Below are 26,848 nucleotides of genomic sequence, written 5' to 3' on the forward strand. Positions count from 1 at the left end.
ACTGCAGAGAAGGAGGTGGCTGAATGGAGTCACTGAAGCAGTCAGCGTGAGCTTAAATGGACTCCAGAAGATGGTAGAGGACAGGAAGGCCTGGAGGAACATTGTCCATAGGTTTGTGATGGGTCGGACATGACTTCACAACTAACAACAAGATAAATTGATAGACCAACTCCATTTACTAGTATAAACACATGTTGTAGAAGATGCCAGAAGTTCATCAGGATGGATCTGATGGTCATCTGGAAACTTCTAAGGCAGGAAAGAAGACCTCACCCTATATCCCAAGATCTAAATTTTTCTGTGCAGTGTTACTTAAGGGCTGCAGGTAGAACCTGCTTTTATAATGTTTTCTTCACAATTGTGTATCTTCCCATTATTCTAGCTCAAGTGATCAAGTGCGACACCAAAATGAGGGATACATGTCGAGGATCCACATGTAACAGGTGCACCACATTTATTATTTCTTTTTACCCTTTGACCTGTGGCAATGTTCAAATATAACATTCCCTCTGATGTCCTATCAATCCAAAAATCATGTAGAAACAGTCCACTCAGGTCTTTTCATGGAAACTCCAACTCTTGAAGGAAAGGAGGAGCTTCAGTCTATCTTCAGCAAGGGCCTAGAAATGATTCATTGCCTGTTCTAGCTACCCGTCCTTATGTCTATGGAGTTTCTCAGTCATCCAGGTCATGGTTGTCTCAAAGGTGATTTTTTTGCAACAGGCAACTGGACTTTCATTGTTTTCTTTTAGATGTTTCGCTTCTCATTGAAGAAGCTTCTTCATTTCTGACAGGATGGCGGAGAATGGAAGGAAGATGACTGCAAGGAATATAAATCCTTCTATCCTCCACCATTCAGTCAGAATGTCATGCTCCTATCGGAGTCTGAATTCAAGGAGGAAGATGAACAGCTGGCAGGGAGTGGGAGTGTGGCTCTGTTGGCTATGAAGGAAAATGGGGAAAGGCAAAGTCCAGCTGGGCAGAGCAGGGAAGAGGTAGAACAAGGGAGAGGGAGTTCAGAGGAAGACCCAGGTCCACCCCCTCTTCATCCTAGGACACTCACAGGGAGGAACGGAGAAGAGAGCAACATGGGTTGCATGGTTTATGGGGGAGGAAAGGGCCCTGATTCCCTTCATTAGCCACACCTGGGAATGAGTGTTTAAAACAGATGCATGCTGAGTGCGGTATCTGGTGGGAACAAATGAGAGTTTATCTTGTGTTGACTTTGGTTATCTGCATTCCTGGCATCCTCCCAAACATGTTGAGTTATTGCCATGCCTTCATGTCTGGAATTTCTTCTCCTGCCCTGCTGGACTAATGACCTCCTCTTGCCTTGATTGGACTTATAGTTACAGTTTTTGTTGACCATGTTTTGGACTTGATTCTCTGCAGCCAAAGGCTGTTCCTGGGAGAGTTTTTGTCCAGCCCAGAAGGTAACCAGGACATCGGGGGCAAAGCTGGAGCTAATAAGGGGACTCCTACTGATTATCTGACTATATTGCCTTTGTGCCGTACCTTGGGTCATCACACAGAACTGAAGAAGCTTCTTGGGGGAGAAGCGGAATGTCTTCAAGGAAAATAAAGAAAGTCCAGTTGCTTTTGTAAAAAAAAATAAAAATGGCATACCCATCCTTATATTGGCATCAATCTTTCACCATTTTCCTCTGACAAATGTTTGTCTCTCTCTTGGAATGGGTATCCTTCCTCTATGTCATGCTTTTAATTACAGTGCAGTTAAATGAATCAAATCCAATTCAAATATTAGCTGAGAATGCTTAAGGAAAGAGCTGGTAAAATCTACACCAGGAATGATATATGCTCCTCAGCCTGGCCTTTAAAGTGATGCTGAGGTCCATAACGTTTGGTGAGCACCAGGTGGAGAATGTTTGCCCTTGACCAACAATATGAGTTCAGAAGGCAAATTCCAAAATTCCTTAATGATTCCCTTTTTCTTCTTTTGGCTAGGTATCTGTGCCCAGCTGGTTGCTTGAACAGTAAGGCCAAAGTATTTGGATTCCCCAAATATGAAAGTGTAAGTTTTTTAAAATAAAAACCCTCCACATATTTCGGGGTTATGATTTTCAAAGTCAAAATCTTTGCTTTGGTAATTGACCGATAAAAAAAAAAACATTTAGAGCTTTAACATTTATAATCCTTTCAGTCCAACCTATAAACTATGGAAAAATAACTGGAAATTATAATTGCCATCATCAAACTATAATATCAGTACACTACTATGATCTGTATGGGTATCTCAAAAATTTGGGGAATATCATTGGATAAATCATCCATAGCTTTATGTTCTCAACATTTAATTATTTGTTGGGCCAAGCTTTCTCCTTGGGTGACATTGTAGGCTTTTTACACAATGGCTAAAAAACATAACACACCTAAAATATCCCAAAAGGGGTACAGTTTCACTATCTTTACTTTAAAAAAAAATAATCTTGACTTGCACACGGCCTTGTGCAGTTTCATAGGTGGTTTCTTCCTTTCTTCCTTCCAGGCATCCAGCATATGCCGAGCAGCTATTCATTCCGGAGTGTTAGATAACAGAGGTGGCCTAGTAGATATCACTAGGAAAGGAAGATCAGACTTCTTCGTAATGTCTATAAGAAACGGAGTTCAGACATTCAGGTAGTCCCACTTTCTATGTCCCAAAATAATCTAGTCATGTCAAATCTCTAGCTATGATTTGTTGCATCTTTGGTTCTGCTTGTCAGTGAATAAGAGCTGAAGTCTTGCTTAAGTGGCAGACACTATTAACTCTGTCTCTTGTAATGTTATCTAGAGATTTAATTTTAGAATGACCTCTTAAACACTGAATTCATACCGGGTTTTTTTTTTTCTCTCTCCTTTGACAGCAAATACAAACCTTCCAATGGTTTTGCTGTGTCAAAAGTCACAGGTAAGTTTCTTGTCTTCATTGAGAAGAAAGAATTGGTGTGATTTCCTCCAGAATTCCCCTGGATTAAATCCTTTTCTAGTAGTCAGTCAATCAAATGAGGAGACAGAAGTGAGAAGATAAATGGGGAGATACTGTAGTGGAAGAAAGAGAGAAAGGGAGGGAAAAAGAAAATAGGGAGAAAATATAAAACAATGGTTATGTATGATGGATGTGTAGAACAATAATAAGGATTTTTCTTCAGTTGGTAGCCTTTCAGTGGGACATACTTCAGTGGAACAACTGTAAGAAATAAACAAAATTAAAGCAACGCACTCCTTTTCTTTATGGGCACTGAAATCATTTAGTCTATGCTGAAGTCCATGAGAGCCAAAAGGGTTGAGAAACTATGGAACAATATATATGGAGCCACCAGGTTCTGGTTTGTACCGTTTTACTCTGCATTCAGAACTCTTGACTTTGACTTTGTAACAGTCCATGGAGATTCTCAGACATCCAGGTCCTGGTTGTTCCAAAGGTTCTTTATCAAGAGGCAACCAGACTTCCTTGGTTTTTCTTGAAGACGTTTTGCTTCTTATCCTACCTAGAAGCTTCTTCAGCCAAGGAGCGAAACGTCTTCAAGAAAAACCAAGAAAGTCCAGTTGCTACTTGAAAAAGGACCTTTGGGAAGAGCTTGTGATAGATGTTTTGCACACCTTTTCAGGGAAAAAAAAGAAAGAGAAAAGAGAGGAAGGAAAAGGGAGAGAGAAGTTCCTGTAATCCAAAGAGATCCTCCGCATCCCTAGATGGAAAGATATTTTTGCAAAATTGGTTGAAGGGAAAACTTCATGTGAACCTTTGCTGAAGCGAATCCCTCACTGACATTCCTGCACAGGCCCAGGGTTTTGTACGTTCAAATGACCCGCTAACATTTTTACATGTTAGAAAAGCATAGTAGACATAAAAGCAACATACCAGGCAGCCTAATGATCAGTTTACTTGGAAATCAAGCAATCTTCTTCCTCTTGCGTTTGTGTTCTTTCTCTCTTCGATGGTGGAGATGTTTGTTTGAACAAGCGCAGAAAAGTCCTAAGAACAGCAGGATATATCAAGCAAGAAATCTTCCAGGGAAAATATATATATATATATGAATTGATCTTATTCCCCAAGTACAATAATTTTCCGCCCAGTTATGGTTACGATCCAGGCAAAACACCACACAGCTTTGATTTGTTTTGGGGCCAGGCTTCTGTTTGTCCGAACAAAGGCCTTAGAATAAAAAAAAAAAAGAGAGAGATGTTTTAGAAGCAGTGCCATCAAGTTTGAAGTTGACTTTCAGCCCGGAGGAACCCTGCAGGTTTACATGACAAATGAGGCTACTTCAAACAGATGTTGGTTTAAACAATCCCCCCCTCCCATTTTCCTGTAATTTTGGCAGATCTCCAGGATTAAGGAAAAAGCAAAAGAAATATCTTGAAATGTCTCTGCGCTCAATATTTTTATAGGATCCCCTGGTTAATGGATCCCTTAACTCTTCCCCTGCCTTCTAAGCTGCATCTTAAATGGCGGGATTTAATTTAATTTTCTAATTTCTAATTTTCCATGATATAGAATTTGGCCAAATTTAAAATGTATCTAGAGTCCATTGCCTAGTGCAGGGGTCTTCAAACTTGACAGCTTTAAGACTTGTACACTTCAACTCCTAGAATTCATCCTCCTGCCATGTTAACTCAGGAATTCTGGGAGTTGAAGTCCACAAGTCTTACACTTGCCAAGTTTGAAGACCCTTGGCCTAGTGTTACGGATAAATTGACTTAGTCCTCAAGTTATTTCTTGAATGCTGTGCGAGGCAATACAAGTGTAAGCTAAGGCATTAGGACACTTTAATGCATTTACCAACAACTATACTGGAAAGAAGATGTAATAAAAGGTTGTGTAAAGATTAGCATTGTGCAAATTATAGCTCACTTTTATAAAGACCTTTCTACATTATTCACATATTTGAATGAATATGTATGAAACCTATTGAATATATTGAAGAAATATATATGAAATACAGTCACTGAGATGATTGCTTAGTATATTGTATCTTTCCCCCGCTAATTTAATTAATTTGGAATTTGTATATTCTTGACTTTTGACCACCGTTACAAAGAAAACCCCAAATCCATACATATCTTGTATCTATTCTTAATTCCACAGTGCAGACTCTGGATTGTTACACCACAGTTGAGGAACTGTGTCCATTTAAGAAGCCAACTACTCATTGCCCAAGGTAAGTGGTGGACTCTAGTCATGGATATTTGAAGGGATGGATTGCTCAAACTTTCTGTTGGAAGAGTCACACTGAAACTACTAGTAATAATTTTTTTCTGGGAAACCAACCAATCTAATCGCTGCTGCTATGGGCAATTGAGAAAAGAAAGTGTTGCCTTATGATAGGGCATTTCAGATCCATGTGGGAAGACATCGTGGCTGCTTGGTAGAACTTCCCACAGTTTGACTTCAGTAGATGTTGCTGGTCAATGAGAATCCCAATAGAGGAGAATTTTTGTAGCTCAGGGTTGAAATGAGAGATGGTCCTTGATGCTCTTTGAACTTGAGTGTTTCCTTGAAGACATTTCATTACCAAAACTAGGTAATGTCAACAGACTAGCACTGAGGATGTTGTCTAGGTTGGGTAATGAAATGTCTGCAAAATAACCATAATCAGAATTCCCAATGGATGAAGCTGATAGAGATACTGTGGAACTCATTGCTTCCAAGAGCTCCTATTTAGGGTGCTTTTTCCCTTTCTTACTGGGTCATTTTTTACTAAACCAGTGATTCAAATCATTCTTCATCTCCATCTTTCATCTTTCAGGTCTTACTGTCCAGCTTACTGCAAAAATGAGCCAAACCACTGGGCTACAGTATATGGCACAAACATATATGCTGATGTAAGTAATCCTTTCTTCTTCCTACTTAACAAAACCCAGGATGCTGGCTCATTCTTTTGATGATTGAGGATTTGGGTAGATGAGTGTGTCTCAACCTTACTAACATGGGTGGCCTTCAAGTACCAAAATTGCCCAGCCATCCTGAGAAATCCTGGGCTTTGAAGTCCACATGTCTTCAAGTTGCTAAGGTTGGGAAATGTTTCTATAAAGGATTGAGGACCAAGCTGAAATGTTGCAGTTGAGGACAGCTCCAGATAGATGCCATGGCTTCTTCCATATGGCCCACTCATAATGGTAGACATTATCTATTTTGAATAGTTTCTGCTTGCTTTCCCTTAAAGTACACACAGGGGAGGGGATAGTGATAGTATCTTATGAGAAAAACAGTGACAGAAAGAAAGAAAGAAAGAAAGAAAGAAAGAAAGAAAGAAAGAAAGAAAGAAAGAAAGAAAGAAAAAGAAAGAAAGAGAAAGAAAGAAAGAAAGAAAGAAAGAAAGAAAGAAAGAAAGAAAGAAAGAAAGAAAGAAAGAAAGAAAGAGATAACAAGGAGACAAAAAGGCATTGGAGAGGAGCGGAGAGCCAAATCACATCTTCTTGAGAACTTCTTCAGGTTGGACAAGGCCATTAGTTAAACAAGTGGAATGCTTCCCTCTTCAGTTGTCCTCTCCAACATCTTCCCGGCAGAAGGTTAAAGAGTTCCTCTCAAAAGGCTAAGCATGAAAGTCACAATCCATCCATGCCTGCAATGGAACAAATGTGCAAAGTAGCCAGCACACACTGCTGGGTATCCCTGCTTCCCATTAATGTCTAGAATGGTGCCAACAAATTGTTGTGCGTTCTAATTTCAGTAGGCGTCCAAAATAGCTCTTAGCAATTCAGCACAGGACTTCTGGCAGGCGAGGAATCCAACAAAAAACCCCAAAATCTAAAAAGAAAAGACAATCCTTGGAATTCCAGCCTGGTATTTCTCATGGAATACTGGGATATCATATGAATACAGAGCCGCTTTCTTAAAGTTCTTTATACCCAGGATAGAATAATCCCTTTGATTTATTTTTTTCCCCCTGTTGCTTTGGATTGTATTTGATAAAAAGCTCCTTTTGCACACTTAGAATCTTTCCTGCTTCTTGTCAACCACTTCTTGCCACCGGTTGCTGAGTATCTACGGATAGGAACTGGTCTTTTTGGCCTGCGATCCTGGTTCAGTTCGTAGAAGAGGCTAAACTGTAACATGGGCTTTCTGTGGTTTAAACTTGGAAGAAGGAAAGATTCTAGAGGCTACGATGCATAAAACTTAGTTGCTGACTTATTATAAGAACCCTACCGGTTTTGGAATGAGAGAGTTCTCCTCTTCCGGGAAATGACCTTCTTACTTAAATGTTTGCAAATTGGTCACCACGATAAGAGAATTCTGCTGCAGAGGAGAAGATGGGCCAGAAACCAGGAATGGAAGTCAAGCAAAAAGAAAGAAAAAAAGATAGATAGAGGGGGGACGGGGGGAAGGAAAGGAAAAGGAAAAAAAAGGGAAAGGAAAGGAAAGGAAAGGAAAGGGAAAGGGAAAGGGAAAGGGAAAGGAAAGGAAGAGAAAAGAAAGGAAGGGAAAGGAAAAGGGGAAAGGAAAGGAAAGGAAAGGAAAGGAAAGGAAGGGAAAGGAAAGGAAAAGGGAAAAGGAAAGGAAAGGAAGAGAAAAGAAAGGAAGGGAAAGGAAAAGGGGAAAGGAAAGGAAAGGAAAGGAAAGGAAGAGAAAAGAAAAGAAAGAAAGGAAAGGAAAAGAAAGGAAGGGAAGGAAGAGAAGGGAAAGGAAAGGAAGGGAAAGGGAAAAGGAAAGGGAAGAAGGAAGAAAGAAACAAAGAACGGAATGGAATGGGATGGGTGTGTTGGCCACAGGAGTGATGAATTTCAACAAGCTGAGCATCCTGGAAACCAACCATTTAGAAGAGAATTTGGAGAATGAGGTGTTATGGAAACTCTGCCTGAGTTCCTTAATGACAGGAAGTGGTTCTCCAGCCAGTTTCCGATGCTGTGGAACGAAGGGTTAGCAGGCACTGGAAACGCAGCAGCTGTAAAAAGCTCACGCTGTTCTCTTTGACCATATATAGAAAAGGCTCAAATCAAACTGGCATGTGAAATCCGAGAAAGCCGCCAACAACAGAGCAGTGACCAAGATGAAAAATGGGACCCAGGGAATTGACTTTTTATGGCTCGGGAAGGGGTGGAGGTGCGGGAGAACTTCAACCATGATGTATGTGCGGGCCTGGAGAAATGCACCTCTGAATGTTCCTTATGTTCTCGTATGTTCCTTGCGCCAATTCCATGGCATCTTGGTCACAGTAGGAATTTTGAGGCCTTGCACCCTCTGTGAAAGTATAATGTTTGAGTTGTTTTCTTTCCTCTTTTGGGCCATTTGTAGATCTAACATTCCAAAATTCCATGTCTCAGGAGCAGTTTTCGTTTTCCATAGACAGACTCAGAGCTTCAGAGCTTAATATAGAGCCACGCCTAGGCTAATTCTAGTTTCAGTTTCCAAACAGTCCTCATTGGCTGACTTAGTTGCTAGGCCTATTCATTGGCGGATGTTGTTACCATGTTCTCTTCCAGTTCATGAATATCCTCTGACAAGACAGACAGACAGACACACCCACACACATATACACAATCAAATATCTTTGATCTTGGAGATTTGCAAGTGTGTTCTGGCGCTTTTTTTAAAAAAATGAGGACTCATTCCACCCCCACCTCCCCAGTTTAGAAACATGCTTGGGAACCATCTGCTTTTTGGTCTCATGGAAAGCTGGACCACTGCTTGATGCTGGCTGTTTTCCAGATTTAAAATCTGGCTCTGGCCTGAGCCACTTTAATCTGCTCTTCTGCAACATGTAAAGTGATCGTGGCGTCCTAACTGGGGGATTTACGAGGAGGCGACAGGAGCTTGGGTGTTACAGGGCTTGTTCTGCTATGTTTCAGAATTCCAGCATCTGCAAAGCTGCTGTGCACGCAGGAGTCATCGGAGACAGCTCTGGCGGTTACATCGATGTGATGCCAGTCGATAAGAAGAAAGTCTATCATGGATCCTTGAGGAATGGGATCCGATCTGAAAGGTAAGGCAAAAAACATTTCCAGCCCGGTAGAAGAAGAGGAAGAATAAAAACTACCTAAAACGTAAGAGATAGTTTATCTCGAATGAACGTCTGGAGAGCTGAAGATCTGGAAATGCAAATTTGGAGTCCAGAAATAGAAACAGAAATATGAACCGACTGCCTATATAAAGTGCTCGTTTATTTATTTAGCATCTGGCAAGAGACATGGACCTATAGTGGTTCAAATGTTAAATGTCCAGTCCCCCCAGCCATCCAAGGACAGGGTGGTGGCCTATGTTGAAAACAAAATCAGACATTGGGCTGGTATAAGCTCTTGATGGACGTTCGGACACAATGGGATGGCTATTTTGTTGAGAAGCACCACAGGAGCACACTGAGGGGTAGAGACAAGACCCCACTTAAACAAGGAGTTCTGCCCGGTACCATGTTGGGTACGGATCCTAGTTGGAGTTGACCAATGCTGGTGAGGAAGGTCAAAGCCTGGCATCTTTTGTGTGTAGGGTCATCGACGTAGCTACCTATATCTGGGCATTCAGCAGCTTCCCACTGTGTGTGTTGATGTCAAAGTTGTCAGACAGCTGTTGAGCGAGTGCCAGGGAGGGCTTCCTGGGTTTAAGCCTGCCAACTGATAGATGAGGAAGGTCAGTGTGCCCAGGGAGAAGTGGGTTTCTCGTCATTTTGTGGCACTCCTTCGCTAAGACTTCCTGCCATCGTAGGGCTGTGGGTGCAAAGTGGCTCAAGACCAGGAGCCAGCAAATAGGAGTAGATTTAATCTTAAAGTGCTCGTCATCTTCACCTCTCCCTAGAGAAGCGGAGAAAAAGGTTCTCCAAAGCAAACAAGAAGTCAACCAAAAAGGCCCAGTTGTCAAAATATTTCTTTTATGCTTATGTCTTATTTGCCGTTGTTTCTACTGGAGCTGATGTTTTTATCCTTCCTTTGCCAGCTTAAAGACTCCCAGGGAAGGAAAAGCTTTCCGAATCTTTGCTGTGAGGCAATAATTTTCCCAAGACGGCGAGACTCTTTGGGGAAAGAGACTGCAGCCTTGTGTGTTTCTCCTGGGGTGAGAGATGTTTGCCCCTCCTTGGACAACGCCGAAGCCTTCTAAATCCATCTTCTTTTGGAGAAAAAAAAAAAAGATGGTGGCAGGAATTGGAACTTTCTCCATCTTGACAGCATCTGCTCACTGTTTTATTTTCGGACTGTTGTTGTTTTACTTCCAAATGTTTTGAACCTTCAAGAAGAAGGAAGATGGTTCAAGTTTAGGAGAGAAGATGGTTGAAAAACTGGCTTGCGCCACCCTTCCTAAATACAATTTTGCCCTCAAACTATAGGCTGTTGGGGTTCTCGTAAAATACTACTTCCAATAGGTGGATGTTTATCTGATCAGAAGGCTTTGAATGAGAACATAAAAAGCATTTAGGTCACCCCAAAGGTTAAATTTTTGAAAAATTGGATCAAAGTCAAGAATATACCTAGAATCCAAGTCATTCTGTAATACTATGAATGGTATGGTGGTTTAGGCAAGGTTTAGACCACACTAAACCAATAACATAGATTTCTTTTGATGGAGACTGAGAAAGAGGTATGGAATTTCCAGAGAAGAATCTGCTTTCGCAAAAGAATGGAAAGTTGCTATTTCTTTCAAAACAAAACTTAAATGGAACAAGTAGGTTTGCTGGCCAAACAATTGCAGAAAGTTAGGAAAAAGGAGTTCAATTATCATCAAATTAAATCCTTGGGACTCCTGTCTTGGCACATTCTGATTCATTGCATGTTAGTTAGCATTATTTTATTTACAGATGAATCCAACTTATTTTATTCAGCAGAGCTGTTCTCGCTTAGCTAAGCAACGGTTGCCAAAAGTTCATCTTTATTTTGCTGGAATCAAAAAGGGTTTTGCTTTGCTTGTTTATTTGTATAGATTGGAAGTTTGATATATTAAGTTGGTCACAACATGTATATAATGAAGTCCTGTTAGAACGATTCTGTTTCCTGATATTCAGTACGATTCCTGTAGATCATAGTCAAGTCTCAAACGTTGTCCTAATGAAATAGTTGCAAAGTCGTCCTCTTTCAATCCAAATATTTGAAGGCTTCTTAAGGACTTATCTTTCTTCTAAAACCTTGAGCCCAGTCTTCATTGGAAGCCAAAGAGGTGCTTCCTATCAATCTGACCCAAGGTTGGCCTTCGAAAATTGACCTCTGATCCCACCACACAAAAGGACAAATGTTGTTCAATGTGCAATTTCTATTTATTTAAAGTTCTTGATTTTAGTGGCCCATGGCTCTGTTAAAAACCCACACACAACACCCTTCAAATCAAACACGTGATGCAACGGTTCCTGTAAGCGGGGTGGATTTTGTGGCCTTGCCAACTGTGGTGCTAAAATGGTGCTAAATAAGATGTTTTTGATTCTACACCTGCTCACAGATTCACACAGAAGGAACTAGCTGATTTGCCCTTATTTGTTTCGGGTTTTTTTAACCATTATGTCTGGAGGGAAAAAACAACTATAGTCACAAGTAGGACTCTAAGGCATCCTACTGAGGTAGGTGGTTGGATGAGATGGCCCATTTTCTATTTAATCTTAATTATCAGGTGTCCAAGAAGAGAGATAGCGTGTTCATATTGTTTTACCAAGATCCGTGGTGGCGCAATGGTTAGAATGCAGCTTTGCAGGCTAATTCTGCCCACTGCCAGCAGTTCTATCCTCACCGGCTCCAGGTTGACTCAGCCTTCCATCCTTCCGAGGTTGGTAAAACAAGGAGCCAGATTGTTGGGGACTCTGTAAACTGCTCAAAGAGGGCTGTAAAAGCAATGTGAAGTGGGATATAAGTCTAAGTGCAAAGTGCTTCGTTAAGGTCCTCTTTTTATGGTCCTGAGAATTTTGGCAAAGTGTCAGGAAATGAAATCACATTTTGGAGGTATCCCGTGTTTCTTGAGACATCAGATAGGGTAGACTTCTACATGCAAAATGTGCACAGAAATAATGGGGGGACGGGGAAGAAGCTAAAACCTCCTTATGCAAGGTCATCCCAAATGCAAGGTAATCTCCAGTTTACTAAATGATACCCAACCTTTGAGATATGTTGCTTATCAAAGATACTTAAGAACAGAGTTAGGTGCCATTTCTAAGCCAGATTCCTCTATTTCTGGAGAGCAATTTTGACCTGGATGCAAAGAGAACAGATTGTTCAGATTTGTGGTCAATCCGGATTGGTCTCTAATATGTGAATTCATGCAGGCTAACAGAGGTGCAAGTCTTGATTCTGTTCCTAGATTCATGCCTTTAGACGCATCCAATTGAATCCAATGATTCAGGCCACTTGTTTGGAATTTTTCCAAAATGTGTGTATGTGTGTTTCAAGAAATGGTTCAATAAATCAGAGAGGGATGATTGATGCAGGCCCAACAAACAACGTCCATGAGAGACGAAGTAACAGGAGGTGAATAAAACACGGGCATTTTCACGCTTATTGAAAATATATTGAAAACCTGCTTAGGAATCCATTAGTGTTTAGATTTATTTTAAGATCCTTCTTAGCATCTTAACAGCAGATGTGAGGTAGATTACAGGTTAATGGGAGTTGGAAGGGACCTTGTAGATATACAGCAACTCGATAGAGGAAAAGAATTTCCCCGCCTGCGTTAAAATTTATCTTTTTTAAAAGGCATATATAGATCTGCGTAGGTCATATCTGCAGGCCACACAAGCCTGAAGTTTTTGTATATTTGCTTTTTTTTCTATGAAAAACGATGTATTTTTTACTGTATCTTCTGTAAAAAAAAGAAAAGAAAAGTTCCGTCAAGGGCTTGCACAAGCATTTTAATGGGCAGAATGATTGTTTTTCCTTTGGATAAATATATTTTTCTCCAGATTCTTTCTATCTGGGGAAGGAAACCATTGTCTTATCATTTTGTGTTATGGCATTTGTGGAAATAAAAACTTTAGAACCACCTGAAGCTTTGGCTCTTATTTGCTCTGTCTGTGCAAACTTTGCCATACAGGGTAGCTCATATAACTCACAAGTATCCAATTAGTGACCGTTCAAAGCTGCGACAGTGACTTATTACTGATCCTCAGACTTATAACAGTCAAAGCAACCCCCAGGGTCACATGATTGAAATTTGCGTGCTTGCAACTGGTGTGTACTTAAAACAGTTGCAGTGGCCCTGGGACCACATGATTGCTATTTGCAACTTCCCAGCCAGCGTCAACGAGCCAACTCAACGGGGGAAGCCAGATTCGCTTAAGCAACTGCATGCTTCGCTTAATGACCCCAGCAAAAGAAAAAGGTTCATAAAATCAGGGCACCACTCACCAAACGCCTTATCTAGCGACAGAAGACCTGCTTCCGATCTGAGGACTCTATCTGTACATATTTACTTTCCGATGAGTGTGGAGATGGAGAAGGGAACATCTGGGATTTGAGAAGATACAGCTGTGGGTGACAGCTGACCTTGTATAACTTTTGCATTCTGTCTTGAAGTTGAAAGCTGATGCTTGCTCTGAATTCAAACTGCAGGAGAGTTAACTCGACAGCTAATAAACACAAGCAGCTTTTGGAAGTTATTCAGGTTTTGGGTTCCTTTCTAAATATATATATATATATTGCTGGCTGCAGAATAGTCTACCACCAGTCTGCAGGAATGCCGCATTCGAAGGCAGTTCAGACATATAGATAGATTAGACAATTTGTTCAGGGAGGAATAAAGATATTTAGCCCAATTGACTTTGTCATCGCTGAGCTATTGTAAAACGTCTTTATCTTAAAAAATAAGATGTTCCGAGCCAACTTTTTTTCCCCCTCTCCTGTTCATGCAATGGGAATGGAACTCTTTTTCATTCCCCAAGAGCAGAGGTCTGCATCATCTTAAAATGTCATAATTTGACCTTCAATGCAGACAGATCAGATTGTTCAGATCTCTCATCAATCCAGATTTGGTCTCTGGTGGAAATTCACACAAGAACTTAAGAGCGTCAGATGGAATCAGATACTATAAATCCATTCAAACCACTTGTTTTTCATATTTCCAAACACACACACACACACACACACTCTCTCTCTCTCCCTCTCTCTCTCTCTCGTGAAGCGATTCAATAAATTGGAAAGACATGATTTACACAGGCCTAACAAGCCATTGTTGATTGTTCACTACCCAGAGTCACTTGTTGGAACTGGACAGCTATAGAAATAAAATAAATATAAATCAAGTAAACAAGAAACAGGTAAACTGTATAGAAGGCAATTTTTTTAAAAGAAAAAAAAAAGCACGATTTCCCTCTTTTATAACATTCTACAGGTTCGAGCCTTCCCACGTTCCATTTTCACCAACTCTGTCCCACAAGAAAAATCAGGAAAAAGCAAATAACCAGGAGAGAAAGCTGGACTAGACACGTACAAAGCATTTTGATTCATTTTGTGTTTGCATCTGCCTGGATTTTAAGAGACCTCCTGGAGCTGTTAATATTGCATTTCTCATTTCAGGACATCTCTGGGATAAACATTTCCTCTGTAATAGAGAGGAAAATGGAGGAGGAAAAAAAACCCTTGTCAGAATGTCAGAATGACAGTGTTGGAAGGAATCTTAGAAGTCTTTTAGCTCAACCCAATGGTGACAGCAATCAACTAATGGAACAGATTGATGATCCAAACTCTGTCAAGGACCTTGGAGTACTCATCTCTAATGATCTAAGTGCTAGAGCCCACTGTAACTACATAGCCAAAAAGGCATTAACCAAATCCTGCGTAGCTTTTTCTCTGGTAATATCACACTACTAACTAGAGCATACAACACATTTGCGAGACCAATACTCGAATACAGCTCATCAGCCTGGAACCCGCATTACGGGTCTGATATTAACACTGTTGAGAAAGTCCAGAAATATTTCACAAGAGTTCTCCACTACTCATTGCAGAATACCTTATGCCACCAGACTTGAAATTCTAGACCTAGAAAACCTAGAACTACGCTGCCTTCGGCCCGATCTAAGTATAGTATATAAAATCATACATTGCAATGTCCTACCTGTCAATGAATACTTCAGCTTCAACCATAGCAACACAAGAGCACACAATAGATACAAACTCAAGGTAAACCACACCAAGCTTGACTGCAGGAAATACGACTTCAGCAACAGAGGGGTCAATGTCTGGAATACTGTACCTGACTCTGGGGTTTCTTCCCCAAACCCCAAAAACTTTAACCTTAGACTGTCTACTACTAACCTCACCCCTTTCCTAAGAGGTCTGTAGGGGGCGTGCATAAGTGCACCAACGTGCCTACCATCCCTGTCCTATTGGTTCTTTTTATTTTTCATGTATGTATCGTTTTGTGTATTCAAAACGATGTTTATTCTTATACCTGTTATCTTGTAAGCAACTGACAAATCAAATAAATAAAAATAAATAAATAAAAATAGATTGCCGTCAGAGGTTGTAGGTGCTTCATCACTGGAGGCTTTCAAAAAGAGACTTGCCAACCATATATCTGAAATTATATAAGGTCAATTGCTTGAGCAGAGGGGTTAGAAAGTCCTTTCCAACTCTATTATTCTATGTTCTACCTTCTAACCCTCTACAATTCCAGACAAATTGCTATCCAGTCTCTTCTATTGGCTATACTAGTAATAGAGTAATTAAAAAAGAAAGTCATATCTAACCCCACTTGGTGTAAGTTTACTCTGATATGCAACTGTGATGAATCCCTGGAGAATCACTGAATCCATGCTGGCTGGGGAATTCTGGGAGTTGAAGTCCACAAGTCCTCAGGTTGCCACGTTTGGAGACACACACACACCCACAATAATATATCTACAAATACTGTAAAGTCAATGCTACATTTTTAATAGGGAGACCTTCTGACCCATAGTTGGTAGGCAGGTTGAGATAGGAAAGAGAAATGGGCGTATGGGGAAAAATGCTGGTTGAAGAAAAGTTTGGGTAAGCTCAGCCCATTAAGAGCCAAACTCTTCTTGATCTTGGCTCCTTGCAGTAATTTCTAGAACTCTTCCAGGTCTTAAATTTTGATGCCATCACTAGTAACGGGAAGTATGTTCGTTTCTTTAAAAATATTGTTAAAAATAATCCACAACGGGATTAGTTTAAGGTTGCTTATATAAACTGGATGGTGGGGACAAGAGGCAAGAAAGCAATGAAATTAAATGAAATTCGTCACTGGCAGAGTAACGGGACATCTGTTATTTCTCATTTCTTAGGGGGCCCCCTTGATCTGCCCTCCTTCCGCATAGAATGGAGTGTAGGATTTCACAAAGTTTGAAGGGGACCGTGTTGAGATGTCACGAAACACATATAAACACAAATATATGCCCGTACAGTTTTGATTTTTTTTCCCCCTTTTCTTCTTTGGGGAAAGTGAGACTAGAAATTCCTCTAACAAAAAAGAAAGAAAAAAAGAGAGAGTTTCTCCTGACTCGATAGATGTTTTTTTGGCACGCATAATCATGTTGAAGAAGCTGAAGAAGCTTCTTGGGTGAGAAGTGAAACGTCTTCCAAGTAAAACCAGAAAATCCAATTGCCTCTTGGGACAAAAAAGCACCTTTGGGACAACCACAACCTGGAGCAGTGGTTGCCAACTGGTGGGCCAGGGACTACTGGTGGTCCATGAGAAAATTTTGGTGGTCCGCAGAGAAATGTCTCCCCCAAAGCAATTAATCCAGGCTGCGCGGGAACGCAAGGCTGCACCGCCCACATGGCCTGCCCAACCACTGACCCCCACCCTTCAGCCGAGTGCAAACCTTACCTTGAGTAGATCCACACAAGCTGGAACTGGAAGGTAAGACCAATGGTGGGGGAGAGAAATCCACCCTGGGGTGGCTTGCTGACATTGGAGGGAAAGTCGGTCCCCTATTCCAGAGCTGCAGTAGTCACAAGACTGGCCCTTTGGTCATCCCGGAGTAGCTGCTCCTCCAGTCCATGGCAGGCCGGTGCACCCGGGTGGAGGAGCAGCTGCTCTGGGATGACTGAAGGGCCAGTCTTGTGACTACTGCAGCTCTGGAACAGGGGACCGACTTTCACACCAATGTCGGCAAGCCACCGTCAGTCAAAATTCATATTAGTGGTACGTGGGATTTAAAATTATGAGTTTGGTGGTCCCTGAGGTCCAAAAGGTTGGCGAGCCCTGACCTGGAGGACTGAGAGTCTCCATAGACGTTTTTAGTTGTTTTCCTTGAAAAGGTTTTGCTTCTCATCCAAGAAGCTTCTTCAGTTCTGGGTTAAGGTTGAACTGAAGAAGCTTCTTGGGTGAGAAGCACCAAGAAAGTTGAAGAAAGTTTTTGAAGGAGGGCTGAGGGGAAAACAGAAGCTTTGGGCTTCTACCTGAACTGGCAAGCTGAGACTATCATGGCTGAGTGACTTCACTCTAAAGCATCTGGATGGACAGGTGTTTTTCCACTTTCTGTTAGAAAAAAGCAAGACAAAATATCAACCATACTCAAGACCCAAAGAGAGAATCAAGCAGCTTCCAGTCATCCTTTCTTTGATATCTTCTTCTTCTTCTGGAGTTCATGAAGATTACAAAGGACCAAATTGACAAGTTGACAAGTGCCTTTTGAATCGTAGACCCCAATAAAAAATGGCAGCCGTTACCAGTCTTCCCTTTTTAAGACCGGTTTGTTTTGGACTTATGCAAATTACATAAAGTTCAGAAATGATCTACACATCACTGGTTCAAGCACGGAAGAGAAACAGCTGCGTGGCAGATGTTTCCTGATAGAACTCTATATGTCTTCGGATTATGACTTCGGATTATTTATGTCTTTCGAAAGAGATTGTGCATCTGTATCTTTCTTCCTTGGGTCAAGAAATTTGGCGGTGTGATCTTCGCTCCCATATTTACTGTGGAGTTTAGAATTTCATGTTTGTTGGTTTATTCATGCCAGAAGCATCGCAATTAAAATAAGGCATATGATATGTTATAAAATTTTAAATATAAAACACATGATTGCCCAGACAATTTTCATGGGTGATATGAAAGGAGCCTCCCCGAAGAATGTATGCTGTTCATACATTCTGGCATTCCCTGGGCAACGGCTTGTAGATGGCTAATCCTTTCAATCCAGTAGCTACAAAGCTTAGACTTTCATGAAGTAGGCACCACATTGCCTTCTCTCCCAACTTAGGGCTGGAAGGGACGTCAAAGGTCTTCTAGCCCAACCCACTGCTCAAGGCAAAGGTCTCATACCATCCTAGTCAAATCACTTCGTGAAAGTCCTAACACCATATTAAAAACAGCAGTTTGGTTGAAGATCTGGCCACTTTCTTCATAATTTGCAACCTTTATTTTTTCATTTCCTCATTTCAAAATGGTGTAGACTTATAGCTTGCTCTACTTAAAATGACTTCTTAATCAATCTATGAAGTAAAGTTGATTCCCACCTCCCCACCCCACAGTTAATACTGTCAACTCATAAAATATTTCTAGGGTCTTTTTAGAGTTGTCAACAGAAAGGGAGGGGGAAGCAATGTGGCAGCTTGCAAACTTGGCAGGTGCATTCCACAAATGTTTTCAAAGATAATAACTAGGTGACTGAAGTTTCTGCCGCACCAAATTCTAACTGGAGACCATGATTGATGGCTCTTGGCTATGGACGTGTCCCATTGGAGAATATGAATTACGATACACCCAGGGGGTGGGGGAAAACCAGGGTCAAAGGTGACAATGAATGTCTGCACCCAGGCAGTGCCGGCATGTGTACTCCTAATAAATCTTATTTAAGTTTTGGAAGTTCATCATGATTTAGCTGAAGCAGCCTGACAGCAAAATAGCTTGAAATAGATCTATACTTTCTTTGTCGGTAAGCTATAAATTTAACACAAAGCATCAAATAGTTGCAAAGTCTTTTGGGTTTCTGCTAACTCCAAAACGTTTGTTGATCACCATCCATCACTGTCCACTCTGATTCTAGCCTCCATTTTTGACCGTTGGAGAAAATGAGTTCACGGCAATATGACACTCAACTGGACATGCTGAGAATCATTTGGAAACATCTGGGCAGCCCCCACATTTTTTGCAGCTTTCATGTCACATGTAATTCGCCTGACAAGGTCCAGCGACATGTTTCAATTGATGCAATTAAGTTTTGGCAGGTTGTTTTTTTTTTTTTTGGAAATAAAAACTTATAGAGAAGTGAAGACTTCTCGGGAGAATTCTTTCATAAGTCACCTGTTGGCCGGCAGTGAAGCCCTTGAGTCACTTCAGGATGAGGAAGATGGTTTGCATTCCTGTTTGTTTATATGGAATCTCCTTCCAGTGCTAATTGGCCGTCCTCTTAAATATGTGTTTTCAATTTTTCCTCTGAAATAGGAATTAGGACACACTGCCAGCTCAGATCTGTTCTCCCCCCCCCCCCTCCCCGGCCGCCTTCTTGTTCTAGCTGTTCAAAATTACTTGGATAACAACTTTATTCGCTCTCTTGCAAAAAAGTCAAATAATTATTGAGAACGCCTGTCTTACAATTTCTCTCTCTCTCTCTCTCTCTCTCTCTCTCTCTCTCTCTCTCTCTTTGCAAGAGTCAACTCCAGCAATTACAAGCATTGTCCAGTCTATTAAGAATTATCTCAATTCTTTTCTTCAAAATTACAAAAGTCAATTCAGGCCACTATAAAGATCTTTCTGCAAGCTCCTTCCATGTTTGAGAGTCATTGAGAGCATCCCTTGCCTGATAGTAAAAGAACGTTTACACAATTCGTTAATGATTGCCAAAAAAAAAAAAAAAAGGTTTACAGAAGGAATGGCTTAGGCAATGGGTCAGAAGAGCTGAGGTCATGTTTTGGTTCATCAGCATTTTCTATGATTGTTCTCCAGACTATTAAAGTCTGAGTTGGTCACCTTAGGTTTAATGGCAGTGAGAACAACCAACCCGTGGAACAGAAGTTGCCTTCGGAAGTTGTGGGAGCGCCATCACTTGAGACTTTCAAGAAAAGACTGGACTGCCATTTGGCAGAAATGGTGTAGGATCTCCTGCTTGGGCAGGGGGGGTGTTGGACTAGATGACCTACAAGATCCCTTCCAACTCTGATTATCTGTTATCTGTTAGTGGTGAAAAGCAATTTTTTTTCCAACATAAACATTTTCCTAAAAGATAAATGCTTTGAAATCATTGACACAATTACTAAATTCTGTGCCCAAGTCCTGAGTCTTCACTATCATTGGAGCCAACAAAAGTAATTTACTTAATAAATGAGATTGATTCTCAAGTTGGATTCTGTTGTTTTAATTTTGACAATTCTTTTACAGCTTTGGCCTGTAATCAAATGTCGGTCTATTCATTTAATCATAACAGTCAACTTTGAATTAGTGTAGATATTGTTGAAAAATCTATCATGCAGGAGCCATGCTAATGTAACATCATAGACTTATTAACTTGAGGATGAATTATTAACTTAATTAGCTTATGAACTTATTAATAATTATCCACAACATATGTAGTACTTCACTACATGATCCAGTTGACTGAATGTTCCTAACATGATTTTTCTAATGTTATGAATTTAAAATCCATTAAGAATGGAGCTTACTACAGTATATTTCATAAACATTGCGTCGGAATGCAGTGGTCGTGCTTCTAAGAAGCCAACACAAGAAATTCCTTAGGAAAAAGGATATTATAAAAGTATCTACTAATTTAGCATGAGATAAGGATTCTTCACTACTGGGTCACATTTCATAATGGACTTTAAAATTACCATGTGTTTAACCAAAGTGATAGCAGAGAAACAACTAATTTCCTGTATTCTTCATCTTTGCCTGTTGCAATAAGGCACCATCATTTGTCAAAAAAAAAGAGACAAAAACCTACATGATACTTAATCTTGTTGCTTAATATAGATCATGGACCAGATGGGAAAACTCTAGGAACTGGAAGTACTGCCAGCATACTGTAAATTATTGGTCTTTGATTTTCAAGTACTTCTTGAAGCCTGTTGCATTTAGACTGATGAAGTTGTTAGTCCTTCAGTAATTAATTAGAAAGTTCAGCAGCTGAAGAGCTCAATAACTTCCATAGAGATAAGGATTGGAGTCATAATTTCAGAAGGATGGATGGCTAGATAGATATGTAGTAAATACTTTTGCTGAAAATAGTTCCTGGAAGAAATTCATTTTTAAAGTAGAAGTTTTCTCCTTTCAAAGACAAGGAGACAAGGTGGCTGGTACTAAGTAATAGCATGATAAACTTGAGAATAGAATATTTGGGTCCTTGGTGCTCTCTGAGCTTAGTGGTTTTCTTGCAGATGTTTCATAACTGAACCTGGAAAAATCATCACTGATAGAAGGAAGCAGGGTTTACAGAGTGGAGATGAAGGAGAAAGGGGGGAGGAGGAGGAGGAGGAGGAGGAGGAGGAGGAGGAGGAGGAGGAGGAGGAGGAGGAGGAGGAGGAGGAGGAGAATGCTTCTGAGGTCTTTGGTGCTCTGTGACTTGGTAGCTTTCTTGCAAACATTTCATTACCCAACTAAATAACATCATCACTGCTAGAAGGCAATGAGGTTTGCGGACTGGAGGAGAAGGAGAACTGACCCAAGGTACAATAATTTTTGAAGCATCTAATAGTTATTATTAGAAGGCTCAAAATTCATCTAAAGTTGGTCTGTAAGGGAAATGTAAACATTCTTTGTAGCCACATGGCTTCTAAATTATATAGGTCAGGCAGGTGGTAGCATCAAATCTTTTATTCTTGAGACAGAGTCTGAAGGAATATTATCTGTTTTTTGGAAAGATATCATGGTTACACAATAGTACATGTAACAAACAAATTTTAAGCGTTTCACCCAATTTGGATGTAGCTTCTAGATAGTCAATGAAATGTAGACACTTGAGAAAAAATATCTCCACGTGAACAATAAGAATTAACCAGATCTCTGTACCTTCTTGGTGGTAAACCTGCTGATGTATAAACCAAACTTAAAGATACCATATGCAATACACAAATGTTGACGTGGCTTTTTGATGTCAGCCTCTGTGTACAAACTTGTGGATCGCTGAACTTGCAAATGGAGGGCACAAAATCTGCTTTGAATATCTCTGTAAAATTATGTTTAATTTATTGAACATTTCAATGAATAAATGTGTCTTTACATTTTTCTGGAATTCCAAGAGAGGTTTCAACAAATATATTCCTAAGAGGTCTGTAGGGGGCACGTATAAGCGCACCAACATGCCTACCGTCCCTGTCCTATTGCTTCTTTTATTTTTATTTTTCTTATATGTATCCATAACTATGTTTTTACTTATACCTATTATCTTGTAAGCAATTGACAAAAATAAATAAATAAAAATAAAATCCTTTTAAAAGGGGTTAATTGTTTGGAAACCAATTGATCAGTTTATTACACGTCACCTTTCCAGATTAAGCTTCCAAAAGTTTCCAAGAAGGATAAGCAAATATATAGGTAGAACAAAGCCATATTTATTGTATGAACAAAAAAACATAGGGAAACTCCAAAGCTGGCCTGTTACAGACTGCTTAAACCCCATTAGCAGGCTTATAAAAACAATATAGTTAAACTTCTCTCACAAGGAATGTTTTTCTTAAGAACAATCACACTCGTACATACAAGCTCATATTTTGTTAACAAATCTATTCATCTGGTCATCTGAGGCCCCAAAAGCATTTGTCTGTCTGGGGAGAATTGATGCTATAATCTAAAACATCTGGAGGGCGTTAGATTGGAAGAGGCATCAAAAGCCTATCAGAATAACAGAATTAGAAGGAACCTTGGAGGTCTTCTTATCCAACCCCCTCCTCAAGCAGGAGATCTTGTATCATTTCAGAGAAATGGTTGCCCAATCTCTTCTTAACAACTTCCAGTGTTGGAAAAACCACAACTTCTGAAGGCCGTTCCACTGATGACTTGTTCTCACTGTCAGAAAATTTCTCCTGAATTCCAGATTGCTTCTCTTCTTGATTAGCTTCCACCCATTGTTTCTTCTCTCAGGTGCTTTGGGGAATAGCTTGACTCCCTCTTCTTTGGGGCAGCCCCTCAGATATTGGAAGATAGCTATCATGTCACCCCTTGTCATTCTTTTCAAAAGTGGTTCTGATCGACCAATGGCCTTCAAAACCAGCCACAGCAACAACTTTCAAAAAATCAAGGTACTTTCCATTAAATCAACTCTTCCTCTGAGCTGTCCATACACCTACCCACAATGAAACAATACAATAGGTGTAACCTTCATGGTTGGTTGATGATATTCTACAGAAACATGTCTACACACAAATGTTTTTGTACAACTGAAAGAGCATTTAACCTCTGGCAAGTTGATGTGTAATTTATCACTCTTTCAACTTCTCTTTAAAAGAAAAGAAATATTGTCTTTCCTGACTGCTTTATTCATCATTAGGCCAGAAACTTGCATTCCTTTCTTGCCCAAATGAATGATATGAATTTCTTTGGTTAGTGTGGTTGATAGCTGCTGTCTTTCTCATTGGTTTACTTTCAAGAAGTTCTCGAGCGTTTGATGAAATCACTTTGGGAACCGAGAATCTTAAAAACTCCCTTTGATTGCTGGCGTTTAAAAGACTGAGCTGTATTTGGCATTCAGATTGGACAGCTGCCAAATGAAAGAAGGAGCAGGCCTGAATCTCATCCTGACGACCCCAGTTCATAGTTGTGAGGGGAAAAAAGAGGATTGATACCATCTTTTTGGCGCAATCGTGCCAGTTCACAGATATTGTTATTTATCTCTATAGTGTTCTGGAGATGAAGCAAGAACTCCATTTCTTGGCCACAAGTGTGTTAAAAAGAATCATAAAAACTAGAAGATGTGTGAAGAAGAGAGGTGAGGATGATCAAAGAGAGGTTGAGGGAGCCCAGAAAACGTGGATTTGTTCCCTCTAGAGAAAAGGTGGCCGAAGTTGGCATAAAGTTGCGAATAGAATAGAATAGAATAGAATAGAATAGAATAGAATAGAATAGAATAGAATAGAATAGAATAGAATAGAATTCTTCATTGGCCAAGTGTGATTAGACACACAAGGAATTTGTCTTGGTGCAAATGCTCTCAGTGTACATAAAAGAAAAGATAAATTCATCAAGAATCATAAGGCACAACACTTAATGATAGTCACAGGGTACAATAAGCAATCAAATCATACTAGGAAACAGTCCATATAAATCATAAGGATACAAGCGACAAAATTACAGTCATACAGTCACAAGTGGGAGGGGATGGGTGATAAGGAGTGATGAGAAGAGTAATAGTAATAGTAGTGCAGACTTTGTAAATAGTTGAACAGTGTTGAGGGAATTATTTATTTAGCAGAGTGATGGTGTTCGGGAAGAAACTGTCCTTGTGTCTAGTTGTTCTGGTGTGCAGTGCTCTGAATAGTGTCGTTTTGAGGGAAGGAGTTGAAACAGTTTATGTCCAGGATGTGAGGGGTCTGTAGATACTTTCACAGTCCTCTTTTTGACTCGTGCAAGTATCCAGGACCTTGATTGAAGCCAGGTTGGTAGCCATTGTTTTTTCTGCAGTCCTAATCGCTCTCTGGAATCTGTGTCTGTCCTGTTGGGTTGCAGAACCAAACCAGACGGTCATAGAGGTGCAGATGACAGATTCAATCATTCCTCTGTAGAACTGGATCAGCAGCTCCTTGGGTAGTTAAAGTTGTGCTTAAGAAGTTGGATTAGGAATGCAATATTGTACACACACTACACATGTACACTCAACACCAGTCCTAAAGGTGCTTTTTCGAAAAGGTAACTGGACTTTCTTGATTTTTTTTTCTTTTTTTCAAAAACTGAAAAACTTCTTGGATGAGAAGTAGAACATTTTCAAAGGCAACACCCCCCCCGCTCCAAAAAAAAAAAAAAAAGTCCAGTTGCCTTTTGGACAACCAAGACCTGGGAAAATGAGAATCTTCATAGGCATTTGGTTTCCTTGATTTTTGCCACAGGTGGTCTAAGACCACCATTCAAGATGCTCCAATTTCACAGGTATCTTTGTAAAGATCCCACATTTGGAAGCGTTTTCAATGAGAGATTATTCCTTTCTCGCTGCAATGGAAGCATTTGGGGCTCCTCAGATCTGTTTTATAGCACTCTGCAGCTGTCTAAGGAAATGTAAGCTTCAGGATTTCTTCTTCAATTAATCCAAAATGTTTTCTTTTCTGTGTGGTTTGTTATAGCACTGCTTGTGTGAAATTAGGAACATCTTGCTTTCACTAACATATCTCCAAAAGATAAAAAGATATCTACAATCAAAACAGGATTAGATTAATTTCAGGAACAGACATTTTGATACCTAAGGGGTGAAATATCTCTTTCAAGATGGGAATTTTTAACTCTTTGTGTTGGAAACTCAAAGAGCTGTACAAAGAATGAATAATTTAAGGCAATTTTCAGAATCCAATTATCTTTGCTCAAGCAGGATAATGTGTGATTTTAGGTAACCTCTAATTGTCCTTTTATTCAATCCCATAGCTTGCTGAATGCAAAGTCAAAGCTTAATTGAGATAAGTCTAAAACCACTGTAGAAGGTTAGCACCCCCCCTCTCCTAGAAAATATTACAAAGGCAGAATATTATATTCCCCTAAAAGAGAAATAGAAATCTTAAGGGAGACAGAAACTCCGAGCTGCAGCTCGCTACCCCCAGCAGATATTGTATTTGGTGCTCATTGAGAAGGACTGGGCCAGACTGTCTATAAAATAAAAGATGTTCAGTGATGGGATTAAGACATGACCCACCAGGACATTATAGGATTATCTAGCAGCAGGGCTCACTGCATTACAAAATCACCTGGGGACATTACATCAGCCCAAGGTTCAACCAAACTTAATTCAGACAAACATGACTCCACATGTCCCCCTGAGAGTCTGATTACAGCCAATAGAATACATGTTCTTGCCACAGGAACAGGAAGCTCAAGGGCAAGGCCCAAGAGAGGGTATAAATAACCCTCACTCTCCGCTCCATGTGTTCAATTGTACCAAGACCTCAAACCCATGTGGTCCTGTTCATCAATAAACCATCTTTTCAATCACTCTCCATGTTTCCAGTGTCTTTGTCCCCATGTGGAGCTGAACCAGATGGATATTTCTTCCAGCACCACGGAGATCTGAGTGACCCTGAGACTTGTGTTGGAAAAAAAAACACAGAATAATATTTGTGACAAAAGGATTAAGAGAACGACCACATAGAAATCCTTTTCAAGAACGGGAGAAAATATCTCTGTACCATTGCTCAGATTTGGATATGAACAACTTAAGTGACTTATAAACAGAAAAGGATGTCTTAAAAAGCCCATAAAAACAGGAGGATGGAAATGGATAAACACACATACACACACATGCACAAACATGTTGTTCCGTTTCTGTTCAAGTCTTTGTTTTTAATTTGATGTTCAAGACAAAATGTGTTCACAAAGCAAAGTTTATATGCCACATAAATTAGATGCATTTGTAAATTTCCCTAATAAACCCAATTGTGCAATGTCGCTTTGATTTATTAGTGAAACCACCAAGTGACAAAAATAGAATCAAGGAACACATGACTGATCAACATAATGCATATGAAGAACAGATTCCAGAGCTTGGGGTTCACTGAGACATGAAATCTAATCTACATCTACAAGCAATTTCTAAGTACTAAATGTTGATGATCAAGGTTGAAACTTCCTTTCTTTTTACCTGTGGATTTTTTTTTACACAGAGATGTCCCTTTCTATGCCCATCGAGAAAAATCCAATAAATTTAGTGGTTCATAAACATTCTTTCAGGAACCATATTATGCATCTAATCTAATAATAATATCAAACAACATTTCCATATCCCATTGGGAAGGACTCGATGGGTAGATCAAAATACCAAATCCAGTCTAAATCTGGCCAAGTGCATGACGAACCATAATCATGGATTATTAGCTAACGTCTGGGAATGATCAAAGTCCCAATCAGGAAAAACACCAA

At 40.1% G+C, this 26,848-nt stretch overlaps 1 protein-coding gene across 1 annotated transcript in view; it reads left to right on the forward strand.

Annotated features, from left to right (window-relative positions):
* Positions 1–10,905, forward strand: part of CRISPLD2 (cysteine rich secretory protein LCCL domain containing 2) — a 29,689-nt gene extending 18,784 nt beyond the window's left edge. The window contains exons 8-15 of the mRNA XM_087940721.1: positions 383–443; positions 1,966–2,032; positions 2,507–2,637; positions 2,865–2,908; positions 5,087–5,159; positions 5,748–5,823; positions 8,788–8,921; positions 9,866–10,905. Of these exons, the coding sequence (XP_087796847.1) occupies positions 383–443; positions 1,966–2,032; positions 2,507–2,637; positions 2,865–2,908; positions 5,087–5,159; positions 5,748–5,823; positions 8,788–8,921; positions 9,866–9,920 (641 nt within the window). The 3' untranslated portion in view covers positions 9,921–10,905. The remainder of the gene's footprint in view (positions 1–382; positions 444–1,965; positions 2,033–2,506; positions 2,638–2,864; positions 2,909–5,086; positions 5,160–5,747; positions 5,824–8,787; positions 8,922–9,865) is intronic.
* Positions 10,906–26,848: the final 15,943 nt, after the last annotated feature.

The sequence above is a fragment of the Pseudonaja textilis genome, chromosome 11 (genome assembly GCF_049901715.1).
Source record: "Pseudonaja textilis isolate UNSWEBS1 chromosome 11, rPseTex1.2, whole genome shotgun sequence".
Taxonomy (NCBI): Eukaryota; Metazoa; Chordata; class Lepidosauria; order Squamata; family Elapidae; genus Pseudonaja; species Pseudonaja textilis.